Source organism: Lutra lutra, chromosome 8 (genome assembly GCF_902655055.1).
Source record: "Lutra lutra chromosome 8, mLutLut1.2, whole genome shotgun sequence".
Lineage (NCBI taxonomy): Eukaryota > Metazoa > Chordata > Mammalia > Carnivora > Mustelidae > Lutra > Lutra lutra.
This window is the reverse complement of record NC_062285.1, coordinates 119,034,075-119,048,156: the sequence shown is the minus strand read 5'-3', so window position 1 is coordinate 119,048,156 and position 14,082 is coordinate 119,034,075. Positions and strand designations below refer to the sequence as shown.

The 14,082-nt window shown below is 38.7% G+C and overlaps 1 protein-coding gene across 4 annotated transcripts in view; it reads left to right on the top strand.

Moving 5' to 3' along the window:
• FGD6 (FYVE, RhoGEF and PH domain containing 6) overlaps positions 1–14,082 on the top strand; it is a 118,691-nt gene that overhangs the window by 5,491 nt on the left and 99,118 nt on the right. For all 4 annotated transcript variants that reach the window (XM_047739611.1, XM_047739610.1, XM_047739609.1 and 1 more), the window contains exon 2: positions 375–2,775. In XM_047739611.1, coding sequence (XP_047595567.1) covers positions 375–2,775 — 2,401 coding nt within the window. The remainder of the gene's footprint in view (positions 1–374; positions 2,776–14,082) is intronic.

Sequence of the window (14,082 nt, the reverse complement as noted above, 5' to 3'; positions counted from 1 at the left end):
ATAACTGAGGCAAATTCATTCAGCACTCAGAAGATGAACGAAAGTACTACTTTCTTCTTCTATACCAATGATTTCATTTAGTGTCCACTGAAGATATGGTAATCTGTTCCAGAATTAGAAGAAAAACTGTATTGGACTTGCTAAGAAATGTACACTCTACCCAGAGCTTTGTATATTGGAATTGAAGGTCAATTTAAGGAATTTTCAGGAGTAATGTTGACTCTTTAATGTAATGTAATCTACCTAGTAAAATGCAAGCTCACCATATTATTAAAAAAAAAGTAAAAATGTTATCAAATTTAATTATTTATCATCTTTTGCTTTGGGGTTTTTGTTTGCTTTTTAGCATCATATTATTATTTTTTCCTTTCTAGAGATTAAGAAGCCACCAGTGGCCCCTAAGCCAAAGTTTGTGGTAGCAAATAATAAGCCAGCTCCACCTCCTGTTGCACCCAAACCCGATATTGTGATTTCTAGTGTTCCACCATCAACAAAGAAAACCAAACCAGCAATAGCCCCGAAACCAAAAGTTCTGAAAGGCTCACCTGTTAGAGACATCGGGCAGTCACCATCAAGGAAAATCACTGTAAACCTGGAAGAGCACAAACAGGAATTACCTGAAAATGCCGACAACTCTAACTGTAAAAATGTAGGGCATCAGAGCAGTGATTATATTTTACCAATGTGTTCCTGCAGTTCTCAGTGTATCCATAAACTTGGGAATAGAGAGAATTTGTGTGTAAAGCAACTTGTCTTAGAGACCCTGGAAACGCATGAAAACTTAGAATATAGTAAAACTGAGGAGTCCTCTTCAGCCGTAAAAACAAGGAGTAAATGTGATTCTAATGTTGAGAATGTCAAGAGCCAGAGTGAAGTCGTTTTAAAGGCAAACATCCTAGAAGAGAAGCTCAAAGATGTTTTAACACAACGAACATCACCTTTTATTTCCCTACCGAAGCACAGGTCCACAGACAGCCCAGAAATTAATGATGGCTATAATTCCAACAGACAATTCAGAATTGAGTTTGCAGATTTGTCACCTTCCCTGTCCAGCTTTGAAAAAGTTCCTGATCATCGCCACTGCTACCTACAGCTTCCTAGTGATGAAACTTATCAGCCTAGCAGTGATAAAAGCAATACTTGCTTTCATTCATCTGGACAAGAAGCTCTGGAAAATGGTAAAAGGAATACTTTTTTATCTTCAGATGGAGTTAGTAAGAAATCAGAAGTCAAAGACCTTGGTCCCTTAGAAATTCACTTAGTACCACATACCCCCAAATTTCCAACCCCCAAGCCCAGAAAGACACGGGCTGCTCGTCTGTTACGTCAAAAGTATGTAGATGTGCCTAGTGAAAGTGCTGAAGAACCAGAGAATTTAGACAGTAACTCTTCTTGTCTTTTAGAAGCTGGTTTGAAAAACAATAAAATCAGTGTTCTTCATCATAATGTTTTGTGTAACCAGGAACAGGTGGACAAAGTGAAGCCAGGAAATAAAAGTGAAATGAATGTGGACTGCAGTGGTGACAGAGAAAATTTAGTCAGTCCACAGAAAGCTGTGTGTCCTGAAACATCTTCCTTTGAAAAACTGGAAACAGATTCTAATTTAAGTTCTGACAGCAAGACAGTAGATGGTTGTAGTATGTCACTTGCTGTGGACAAAGGGACCAGTTTTATAAGGTGCAGTACTTTATCTATGAGCCTGCCGAAGCAGCTCAAATTAACCTGCAATGAACATTTGCCTACTACCTGCAACGTGGGAGTGTCTGCCCCTCAAATACAAAAGGAATCTACAATAAAAGGTGAAAATTCCTCAAGGATTGTCCCAAAAAAACCTCAAAGACACAGCTTGCCTGCTGCAGGAGTGCTTAAAAAGGCTGCCTCAGAGGAGATTGTGGAGAAAAGTTCTTATCCCTCAAATGAAGATAATAATTCAGAGAAAGGTCTAGAAAGAAATCACCTTCAGCATTTGTGTGCCCAAAACCTCAGTATTTCATCCTCCTTTGATATGCCTAAACGGGCTTCAGAAAAGCCAGTGTGGAAATTACCTCATCCTATTTTACCCTTTTCGGGGAACCCAGAATCCTTAAAGTCTGTCACTACATCATCAAATAGTGAGCTTTCAACTGCCATAACTAAGCCTCGAGCAAAATCATTATCTGCCATGGATGCGGAAAGGTGCACTAAGCCTTGCAAAGACACTCAGAAGAAAAACTCTTTAAAGAAGTTGCTGAACATGAAACTGTCCATCTGCTTCATTAAGAGTGACTTCCAGAAATTTTGGTCCAAGAATAGCCAGCTTGGAGACACAACTGCAGGCAGTCTCTCAGGTGGGGAGAGGAAAGGAATTGAAAGTGATTGGCATGGCCTGTTGGTAGAAGAGAAGAGAAGTAAACCCATCAAGGCATATTCTGCAGATAACTACAGCTTGGAATCTCAAAAGAAGAGGAAGAAGTCTCGGGGCCAGACCAGTGCAACTAATGGACCACGAGCTGAGTCTTTGGATGACCAAATACTCTCCAGGGAGTCATTATCTCAGGTGCCTTGCAAATCTATCACAAGTGGCTGTGCCCCAGAGTATGAAAATGTACGCCATTATGAGGAAATACCAGAGTATGAGAACTTGCCATTTATAATGGCCATAGGGAAAACTCCCGAGTTAGAATGGCAGAACTCCAGAAGCATGGAGGACACCGATGCAAATGTGTACGAGGTGGAAGAGCCATATGAAGCTCCAGATGGCCAGTTGCAACTTGGACCCAGACATCAGCATTCCAGGTAACACTTAGGTGCCAGATGGACACTGTGCTTTTGCATTTATCACTGAAATTAACCTCCTAAGAACCCTGTGAGATGGGGAAATCACTTGGTGAGAGAGTGGTTTAGTTAAGCACATATTATTTCAAACTGCAGTGTTCTTTTATGATAGTCAGTATGGGTATTTTCAATGCAGGCTTGAAGTAGCTGACTTATTTTAGTAGCTGATTCAAAGAATTTGAACTAGTGGTAGTGTAGATCGTACAAAGGAGACCTAGAACAGCAAGGTTGCAGGCCTCCAAAGCACCAATGTAGAAGGAATAGCAGGAATCTAAGGGAGGAAATTGGCCAGTTCAGTGACGTTTATTTGTTAGGTGTAAGAAATGTGTGCAGTTTGGGGGTGCCTGGGTGGCTCAGTCAGTTGAGCGTCCGACTCGATCGCAGCTCAGGTCTTAATCTCTGTGTCGTGAGTTTGAACCGCCCACTGGGCTCTACACTGGGTGTGGAGCCTACTTTAAAAAAAAAAAAAAAAAGAAAGAAAGAAAGAAAAGAAAAAGGAATTTGTGGAGTTTGAAATCCATGCATTTGCCTATGGTGTCCTCGTCAGTTAAAACCTCGAAATTTACAAAATTTCCTACTCTGACAATTAGTTATTTTGCTTGTTGAAAACTAATTGCTGGCTTCATATGGATGTAGGAAAAACACAGGAAATGGAAAGCTACTATCTTTTCTTTCTCACTTTTTTATATGTATTTACTACCTCTGGTATCCTTTCTCCAACTTTCTTATTGAAACCTTGACTGTCCTTGATGGTCCAGCTCAGCAACCATTGACTTCATGAAGCTTTTACAGACCTAGTAGGAAGTGTTTATTTCCTATTCTGATCTCCCCATTATGCTGTGGTATCTTTGTAGGTTTTATCTCCGTTTGTCTTATGGTATAGTTTATACAGTCTGATATTCTGTATTCAGTTTTAAGCCAAGAGTTTGAGTTGTATCTTTTTTTTTTTAGACAATTTTATTTTAATATTCTTAGTTGAAAATGAGTCATATCTTTTATCCCTTATGGGGCCAAATGGGGTTTGGAGGGATGAGTAGGTGTTGGTTGGGTGAAAGTATGAATGAAAAAGAAGGAAAGTAAACACTGAGAAGCTTTGTTCTCTCTCTGTAGTCTCAAAGAGGGCCTTCACATTGCATTTAAAGCGTTGTGTGTATAACATAAAGCACATAGGCCCTTTTTGAAGTCTTCATGCTCTTAGGTCATTAACCTCAAAGTAACTTTTGAGTACTTACAGTGGGACTTTTGTAGAAATAGTGACATAGCAGAGGATCAGAGAATTATCAGGTGAATGGAATAAATAAAAATGTCAAGCAAAATTTTAGTGTACCAAGTAAAATTGTTCCAATTTCTTTTAGCTTCCAAATGCTCTCGTAGCATGTTTCTTTACTCATCATCTGTGCCCTTCCTCCACTGAGCCATAAAATACTTAGCTTCCTTGCCTGACTTTTCTCATAGCTGACTCCATTCTGCTTACAACTGTCTACTCTGAACATTAGTATTTAGGCAGAAGTCTTTTCCTTGGCATAAATATTTTGACAGAGAATTGAAATTAAGTATCCAGCTTAAAAAAAAATGTGTGTTCTCATGCTTGCTCTTGTCTCCATGAAATAGTTCTGTTGGTATTGCCCTGTTTTAATATGTTTTTGTATATTATGTGGGTGTGTATGTGTCTGTGTGTATCTGGGTGAAAGAGGAATTAATTTGGCTTCTTTATGATATATGATTATCCTTAGCTAAGATGGAGTGTTTTTCTTGAAATTGGAGGTTTGGCCCTCCCATTGGCCTTCAGGCTTAAATCCCAACGATTTGTCATTATTGCTAACACCAGCTGTAAACTTCTGGAATTTGTCCCTTTTCTGGTATGTTTCTTATGCAGTGAGGGCACTGCTGTCCTGGTGCTGCTGGGAAACCAGGTTGGAAGGGGTTAATGTACACCGCCAGCCTGTGCAGCTGGATAGCATTGGTAAGGAGGGTTCTTTCTCAAGGCCACAGGAAATTGAGGGCGGCTTTGGACAGGTTACAGGCTGTGAAGTAGGGCAGCCTGGTAGAGAGTGAGAGAGCTCTGCTTTTGAATTGGCTTTCCATGGAGATTTTTGTCTAGGCCTGGAGCAGGGAGCCAGCTTGAGCGTCTTGAAGTGTGCCAGCTGAATCCAAAGCCTTCAGTTGTAGGGTCAGACTAACAGCTTTTCCTGGGAGGGTGTACCTTTTTAAAACATTGAATAGACGAAAAAAAGCAAAATCCAAGCCTTAATGAGGAAGATACCTGGACACCTTAAAACAAGGTAAATGAGAAGTGGGACCTGCATTTCGGATGAGCCGAATGGATCCAAATGGACATCCTGTTTGGCAGTCTGGCTGTTGAAAATATTTAGACCTCTGCCTTGGAGTAATTGATTTAAAGTCCAACACAATAGAGGTCTAAAATGATAAGAAAAAACACAGATGAACCCTATTTAAGACTCATCTGCTGAAGTGAATAAAAAAGTGTCTTTAACAGTTTCTCAATCCTCAGGAAAGAGATTCTGGATCTTTCCTAGGGGACTGGTTTACGAGACTTAACTGGTTTTTCAGAGTCCACATATATAACCAACCAGATTCTGGATTAGTAAACAGACATTGCCAGCCCTGGGGTGGCTCATGTGGTCACGTTCCTTAGAGTACAGATGTTTCATGAGTCCAACAGCTTAATATTTACTAATTCATAACATGTTTATAATTTATCAGGAAATAATTGTATGTAGTCCTCATACAAACAAGATTGTGTTCTAAAAGTTCATGATAATTTGGAACTTAGAGTGTATTTCCTGCCCAAAGAAGGAGTTTTGGAAACGTTGGTAGAGTACCCAGGTTAGCTTCTACATTATATTAACCATTACTGTCCTGGCTTTCCCTTCCCCTTTCCTAGGTGAATTCTTCCTCCCAGTGCATGTTTGTGCTGGGGCAGGATCTTCGCCCAGCCAGGGTGGGGTTGAGCACGGTGTCAGAGGAGCAACTCCCCTGGGTCTGAGATGGCAGTGTTTGTGGAAAGGGTGAGGTGACTAAAGAAGAATGAGGAAATTGGGGGCTGGGTTTGCTTTGAGAAAGACTGCAAGGCATTGGGAGTGATAAGGAGAAGGGAAGGCTGGGTGGTTGGGATTTAGTGTGCAGTGGATTTTCTTTCCCTCCTTCCTCCTCACTGTTCCTATACCTCTCTTTCCCTCCGCATTCTCCCCTGCGTGATTCTGCTGATTGAGTTTGTGACCTCCAGCAAGAATGAGTAGGAGAAAGCGGAGGAAGGGAGTTGATGGGGGTAATGAGTGGCTCTGGGAAGCCCTGGGAAGCCGTCCAGAAGTTGATGGGGGTAAGGAGTGGCTCTGGGAAGCCCTCCAGCAGGGAAAGGTGAATAGCCAAATCTGAAAGAAGGTAAAAGAGAGTGAAGGGAATTCCTTTGGCCATAGAAACAGTTGCTTTACACGTTCTCAGATAGGTTGCCATTTGCTTACTGCTCAGGGTTCTCAAAAGCAGTTTTGTTGGGAGCAAGATTGTGAGTAACTCAAGCATTCTGGTGCCGTTTAGGTGTTGTTATGAGCTCTCTTTGCCGAAATGTTTCAAACATGATTATCCGAAAATACCTAGCTGGCACCTCTCTCTCACTGGCATGCACGTTAATGAGTGCTCATTTACTATTATTATTTAAGAAGTTTGATTTTTGTAGGGAATTTAATAAATGTGAGCCTTTAATATTAAAGAGTTACAGACAAATCAGCAAAATAATAGTGTGTAAATAAGGGGATTTTCCTCTTGAAATTGTAGCAGATTTTTAAATTCTCTAACCAAGAAGAACTTTCCTTGGAACCTTTCTAGGTTTTTCCTCTGTTGTTTTAGTTCTTTTTATAAGCGCTTCAAAGAAAATGAATGATTACTGGATTTTCCTCGGTAACTTGGCAAGCCTTCAGTTTATTTATTCCACAGTCTTGACCATGTGTAAAGCACTTGCCTTCAGAGCTAAATGGGGGGCAGGGGGGTGGCATTTCCCAGGAGCTTCTGTCCTGTGAGACAGCAATTTTAGGGCAACATGGTTCTGTTGATCCAAGCTCTGTCTGAGTTATACCTCAAGTAAGGTATTAAAGATAACCTCACAGATTTCGTAACACTTGACCCAAGGCTTATAAAACGGACATGATTGAATTTGGCATTTAGGAGGTCATTTTCTAACTTCACTGGTGCTCTGGGGGAAGTAGCTGCATTGCAGACTGAGGATTTCAAAGAGAGGAAATGGAATCAGCCAATGTGGATGGCTGTTTCTTGAAACTTTGCCCAGAAGTCCCCATCACTTGAGAGGTTTGGATTTATCTTCAGGTTTTCCTAAAGTACCAGGATTCAAAGTAAATTTCAGAATAATTTCTTCTTAATTAATCAGTAGATCCTTATTTCTGATGAAGGAAAGTATTAAGCTTTTGTTTTCTCCCCATTTTAAACACAAAACTGGGCTGAACAAACTGCCAAATTATAAATCCTCTAAAATCCTGTAATGACTTTTGTGTTGTAAATCATCAGACCCCATCTAGAAGATATCTCTCTTGGGTTGCATTTACCATCTGGTGGTGGTGTTGCATTTTACTATAATGATTAAAGTATAAATGAATAGCCCTAATAAGCATTTTCATCCTGTCATAGCACCGATACTATGCACAGTTAGAGGGTGAAGGTTAGGACTCCTATATCTCAAAAGAAGCCCTTTCCTCTGAGTTATTTTCAGCACTAGCTCAGGAAATGTAGAAAATTTGCATGGCTCTTTATCTTTCTTGTGTTGGAATCATAACACACAATTTTGGCAAATCTGTTTGTTTACATACTTACCCTACATTTGGAACTGCAGCTCATTGCATTGGATTTTACTTCTTGGCAATAAGGCCTTTCTTTTTTCCCTTCCAAATTAATTATTAGCAATTAGTGAAACTGCAGCTCTATCACTCTGGTCTCATTTCTTGCCAAAACAGATAAGTGATATTTTATCAAATATATATCCTTTTATGTGGTAGAATGTGACTTTATACTTTTAGAAGTATATTTTTAGTCAAGAGATAGAACAGATATCCTACATTGTGATTGTGGGTACACACACACACATACACACACATCCTGTCTTCATAAAAATACATTGTTTTGAGACAGCTGATATCTGCACATTTAGAAATGATTGGTTTTCCATTGCTGTTTTTATTAACTTTTTGAATAGTAAAAGTCTAAAATTTTTATAATTTAGCCAAGCATATTATGATTTTGCTTTTGTAAAATTACTGTCAGTTGTATCAGTGAGACAGAAATTGCTTTGCAAAATGAGCTTCTGACCGATTTCCTGGAAAAATGTTCTCAGTATGAACCTTTTGGGAAAGAGCACATGTAGGGAAGGGACAAGGAGGTCCTCATTCTTTTCCTAAGCATTTTTAATTCCTGTAAGGACCACCTGAGAGGTAAAGACAATCTGATAATCCATCAATCTGTAAATAGATTGAGCCTACTAATAGGATGTTTGGAACTCAAGGCATTTTTGCAGTAGAAGTAATTGTGAGTAAGTCTTGGGTTCCTAGCCAGCACACAAGAACTTATTTAGCTCCTAATATATGAAAAAAATGCAGTGAGACTATGACAATGCTAAAACAGAGCAATAAAATAAAGTTTTTATAACTTTTAAATGCTGGTACATTCAAGAAAGTAGAGGGTAGTGTGTTGAGGAAAATATTAAGAGGGAAGGAACAGGATGAACAGGAGGAGAAGGTGAACTTTGGCTCACTCTCCCTCCAGGTGGTTCAGGGGAATTCCAAATCTAGGCTCATATTCTTATGTAGGGGGTGAGTATGTTCGTATTTCAAGCATTCATAACTAATGCCTGTGCTTTGTATATTACTTTTGTAAGCTTTCTGTGTCCTTCCAGACGTTTCTTTTAAATGCATCATCTTTTCCTGGAATTGCATAGATTAATTTGGTATTTAGGGAAAATCCTTTATTTAAAAAAAAGTAGACATGTTTATATGAGCCTATTAATTTTAGTACTTCTTTTGTAACTGTACTGGAAGCAAAGTATAGCAAAATGTGCTAAGACTCAAAGAGCAGTTCCAGTTGTAACACATTTAGGTATGGGAAGCTCTAAAGAGATACTTACTGATCTTTTTATTAAATACTGAGTTTAAAAGTTAAGTTCAAGAACTGAACTGCCTAGTTTGTTCTGGGTGGTATAGAAAAACTTTGGATTAGTTAGTGGATCTCTGAAAGAAAAAAATGTATTTGCAAGTATTGACATCAGGCAGAGATCGTCTGTCTTTGGAGTTAATAAAACTTGGGTTGACCAAATAGAGTATATGGGGGAGTAAAGTGTGATGATAGTATTTCCAGGGAGAACAGCTGTCTTCTGCAGTTTTCTTTCGGATTTCTCAGCCCATGTTTGCATGTATTATAGATCCATTTTGGTTCTGTGTAAGTGTGAACTGGAGTAAGGTTGTATTTGGTCTTATCATATCTTTTATAGAGAAGAAATTGAATCATGGTGATTGTGACTTCAGAAAAAATGGACAACTAAAATGTACCTGGATTAGTGGTCTGAGCCCTAATGTCCGAGGGCCTATTTACCAGACTCTCTCATTTATCAAAGTGTTTTGGTTTTTGCTTCAGGAAAGGTGAAATAATAAACACTGAACAAAGAAAGTCAGTTTCCCCTGAAAGTTTGGATAAAAATAAAAAGGAAAACAAACACGTTTAGCCTTTTTCTGTTTGAAATGGTGCAACTGCTTATTCTTTAGTTCCTGTGGATTCCATTGAAAACTTTCTTACTTAGGTCATATATTTTTTTGAAGTCAGTTTCTTGGTAACATATTTATGACAGTTGATATATTTTGGCATATGGTAGTATTATCTAAAATATTAGGAATTAAAAAAAGATTTGACTTTTAATAAATTTAAAATGGCTTGTTCTTTGTTTTCTTCATCTGAAGGGCAATTCTGATTTGAACTGTTTGGCAATTATAATTTCAAGTCCAGGAAAGTTGGTAAAATGTATAAAGAAGGAATAATTGGTGACTGTTTCTCCTGTCTTTCTTTTGGTCTTTAGATGTATCCACAGTCACAAGTCAATAGAAATTTCAATTTAAATGACTACCTGTTTCACTTCTTAAATTTTCTTTGCATGGTTCCACTATTAGAAGCATGAGGGGAAAGCACAATCTCTCACTAGGTATCACTAGCCCTGTTAGGTTGTGGGAAGGACTCAGGACAGGGGAGGGAGGAATGAATAATGAGATTGTTCATTGAGTCCAGGTATGACTGACTTGGTGTCAAGTTTGGGTGAGGAAACTTAAATGGGGCCTTTTGGGTAGTTTGAGAAATTTGGAAAGTTAGGTATGCCTTTTAGCTGTTTTAGGTCAGATGTAGTTATAAAATCAATAAATTTTAGAACTAAAGGAGTCATTACAAATCATCCAGTGCAGCCACCTAATTCACTGATGAAGCCAAGCCCACCAAGACTTTTTGACTTTCCCCACACCACAGAGGTGGGAAATGGCAAAACCAAAGGCTCCAACCTGCTGCTTCAAAATACCACATTGCCCCTTCTGATGCTGTTGTGGAACCTTTGCAGAGAAAGTCAGCAAAGTTTAGGAAACTCAAGTGATCTTAGTTCTTGCAAAAAGGTTTAGGTTTGCCTGTGCCTTTTTCTCTTCTGTTGTAACAGATGAACAGGAAAGACAGCTGCATACAGCTTATGAATACACGGTTATATGAGCCTATGAACATAGGATTACTTGGCTCCTGTTTTTAAGGTGATTTCAGAGAGATGAGGGTTCAGACTGAGAAACTTTTCAGCCAATGAGTATCTGATGCTACTAACATATGTTAACAGAACTTTCTTCCCTCCACTGACTTCTGATCAATCCAGTTCCCCCCTTCAACAAAGTTTATCAACCAGATAATATCAAAGATAGATGCTGTTCGCATCACGTAGCACAGACTCTATGCTCAATGATAATAGCTACTATTTACTCAGTATTTCTGCTATATGTCAGGCATCATGCTAGGAGCTCTTGTATGTGTTTATTTTAGTCCCTGCTATCCTAAGACAGAAAGTATCTTTTACAAATGAGGAAACTAAGATTTAGTGAGGTTAAGAAATTTGCCTAAGGGCGCAGACTCCAAACTGAGTATGGAACCAAGTTTTCTGATCCTGAGACATACTGATTTTAAATCAGAATGTGTTCATATTGTTCTGTGCTGTAAAGCATTGGTTTTGGATTTATTTATTTATTTATTTTTTAATGTTTGATATTGGTAGAGGTCTGTGAATCTACCCAGGGGACAAAATATTTCTGTCCCATTTGTTCACTGTCTAGAAGGAAAACCCAAGGTCATCTGCTGTGATAAGTATAGATATCACTGAACATTTTCAGAGGTCCCACATTTTTCATGCAAGAAGAGCTCCTTGATTGGAAAGTTTTTATGGTTAGGAAATTGATGCTTCAGTGTTTGGAAACTAAACTAATCCATGCCATCTTTGCATTTAATCAAGTTAGTGGTGGCTGCTATTCAAAGCAAGTTAAAATGGTTTCTTTCATTTAGCACCATTTCATGGGGACATCAGTGACACAGAAAGGACTGTGCATGTCTCATATTTTCCCACTGATTTACATGAAAGTTACTTTTTAGCTGTTACCACTATTTCTTTTTTCATTACCTGTCAAATACTAGACCTCTAAAGCACTGTAGTTCAATAGTCAGTTATATTTATGGATCCCCAAAGTAAATAATTTTGTAAGGCTGAAATACCTTTTCTGATAACATCCTATCCTTATCATCTTAATGAAAAAACAGATCTAAACAAATGGAGGGTTTTCCCCCCCAAAGAAGCAGGTGATTCACCAGTTGAATATTGGAAGAGGTAGAATTTCTGCAGTCTTATGAATTATAAGGGGCAAGACCTGGAAACTGGGCAAGGGAACACATTCAGTTGGGCTGTACATTGAGAGAAATTCTTAGCTGAGCACTGCCTGCATTGTTTCTGGGGCAGCTGATCACTGATCCTGTCTACCAAGAGGCTTGCCGATTCCACCTCCAAGGTAACACTGATCACGATGCCTCTTTGTGACTTTTTAATTTGGCATCTGTAGTTATCCTACTTCAGCTCAACTGAATTTGGCTAGTCTTATTTCAAGCAAATAAAGGCAGAAAATCACATTACAGAAAACATATTTAAATTCCTTCTGTGTACACCTGCTGGGTGTTTTAACACCCTGCTTCATAAAATAATTACAGTGCTGATTACACGCTTTTCTAAAGCAAGCCTGGTAAGACTTCTGCCTGGGTATTAAAGATAGATACTTGTATATGAAAGAACTCAAACTGTATTTCATTTGAAATATCCTATAATTCCAACTTCTAATGAATTTATAGATATTTTTCCTCTCAATCCAAATTAAAATCTATCCAGAAATAGCTACACAATGGACATCATTGTGAGGTTGTTTCATTATCAAAGAGCATGTAAGTGTATGCTTGCTTTTTTTTTTTTTTTTTTTAAGATTTACTTATTTATTTGAGAGGAAGAGAAACCATGCAAGAAAGCATGAACGGGAGAGGGAGAATCAGACTCCCCGCTGAACAGGGAGCCTGATTTGGGGGCCATCCCAGGACCCTGGGATCACGACATGAGCTGAAGGCAGATGCTTAACTCACTGAGTCCTCCCAGGCGCCTTGTATGCTTGCATTTTTTAGTCTATGGTAGAGACATATGTTTCACTGCCCCGTATATCACTTGTTTCCTGCCTCTCTGTTTTATGCTAAAACAGGATAGAAAGGGGATAGTGGAGTGCTACTGCTTTGAAGGCTTTTGTTAGAGGAGCCTGCTGAAATCCCATGGCCTCAATCTGCCAGTTTTCCATGACTCTGATGCCCAAAGACTCCCAGCTAATGACAGTTGATTTCAAAGGCATCTGGTTCCCATGTAAACACAGTGACATTTTAAAACTGCTAGCAGGGATATTTTCAAGTGATTTTATTACCAGTAAGCTAATCAACTTCTTCAGAGATGGTTGTTATTTTAGATTTAGTTTTATACAATTTATATAGAGAATTTTGATAAAATATAGATTTTATTTTTATAGAAATTAATAAACTTAATTCCCCTTAGATAAACCAGAAACCAAATAATTACTTCTTATTATGTCCTTCTCTCACGCTGGTCTCAACATTTGGAAATGGTGGAGAGGGGAATCAGGCAAGAAGTCAGAGAAAGTAAGGACAGTTCCTATTGACAAGGGATTTACAATCTGGTTTATTCTTTTTTTAAACTGAAATCGTTACTGATGTGACTGGATTCATGTGTAGTTGTAAGAAATAGTACAGAGGGGGCGCCTGGGTGGCTCAGTGGGTTAAGCCGCTGCCTTCGGCTCAGGTCATGATCTCAGAGTCCTGGGATCGAGCCCCGCATCGGGCTCTCTGCTCAGCAGGGAGCCTGCTTCCTCCTCTCTCTGCCTGCCTCTCTGCCTGCTTGTGATCTCTCTGTCAAATAAATAAATAAAATCTTAAAAAAAAAAAAAAAAGAAATAGTACAGAGAAAAAAGAGTATCCTTTACCTAGTTTCTCCTCATGGTAACATTTTGTAAAACTATAGTAAAATTGCACAACCAGGATATTAACAGTGATCAGTCTGCTAATCTTACTTAGATTTCCCTGTACTCGGTGTGTATGTATATATTTAGTTCTAGATAATTTTATCACGTTTGTTTGTGTATCTACCATGATAGTGAAGATGCTGAACAATTCCATCATCGCAAAGATCCCCCTTGTTATCCTTGTGTAACCATACCCTCCTCCCACCCATCTCACTCCCCAAACCTTGGCAACCAATAATCCATTTCAAATTTTTAGTCATTTCAAGAATGTTATATATAAAAAAAAAAAAAAAAAAAAGAATGTTATATATAATGGGATCATAATTCCTTCAGCGTAATTCCTAGAGATTCATCCAAGTTGTTGCTTGCCTCTATAGTTCTTTCCATTTATTGCCGAGGAATATTCCAGTTAAAGGACATCCAGTTTGGCTCTTACAAATAAAGCTATAATAAACATTCATGTATAGGTTTTTGTGTGAACATATGTTTTCAGTTCTCTGGAATAAATACCCAAAAGTACAATTATGGGTTATGTGGTAATTGCATGTTTAGTTTTAGGAGATGCTGCCAAACTTATCCAGAGTAGCCGTACCATATTACTTTCCCACCAGCCATGTACAAATAGTTCGGTGTC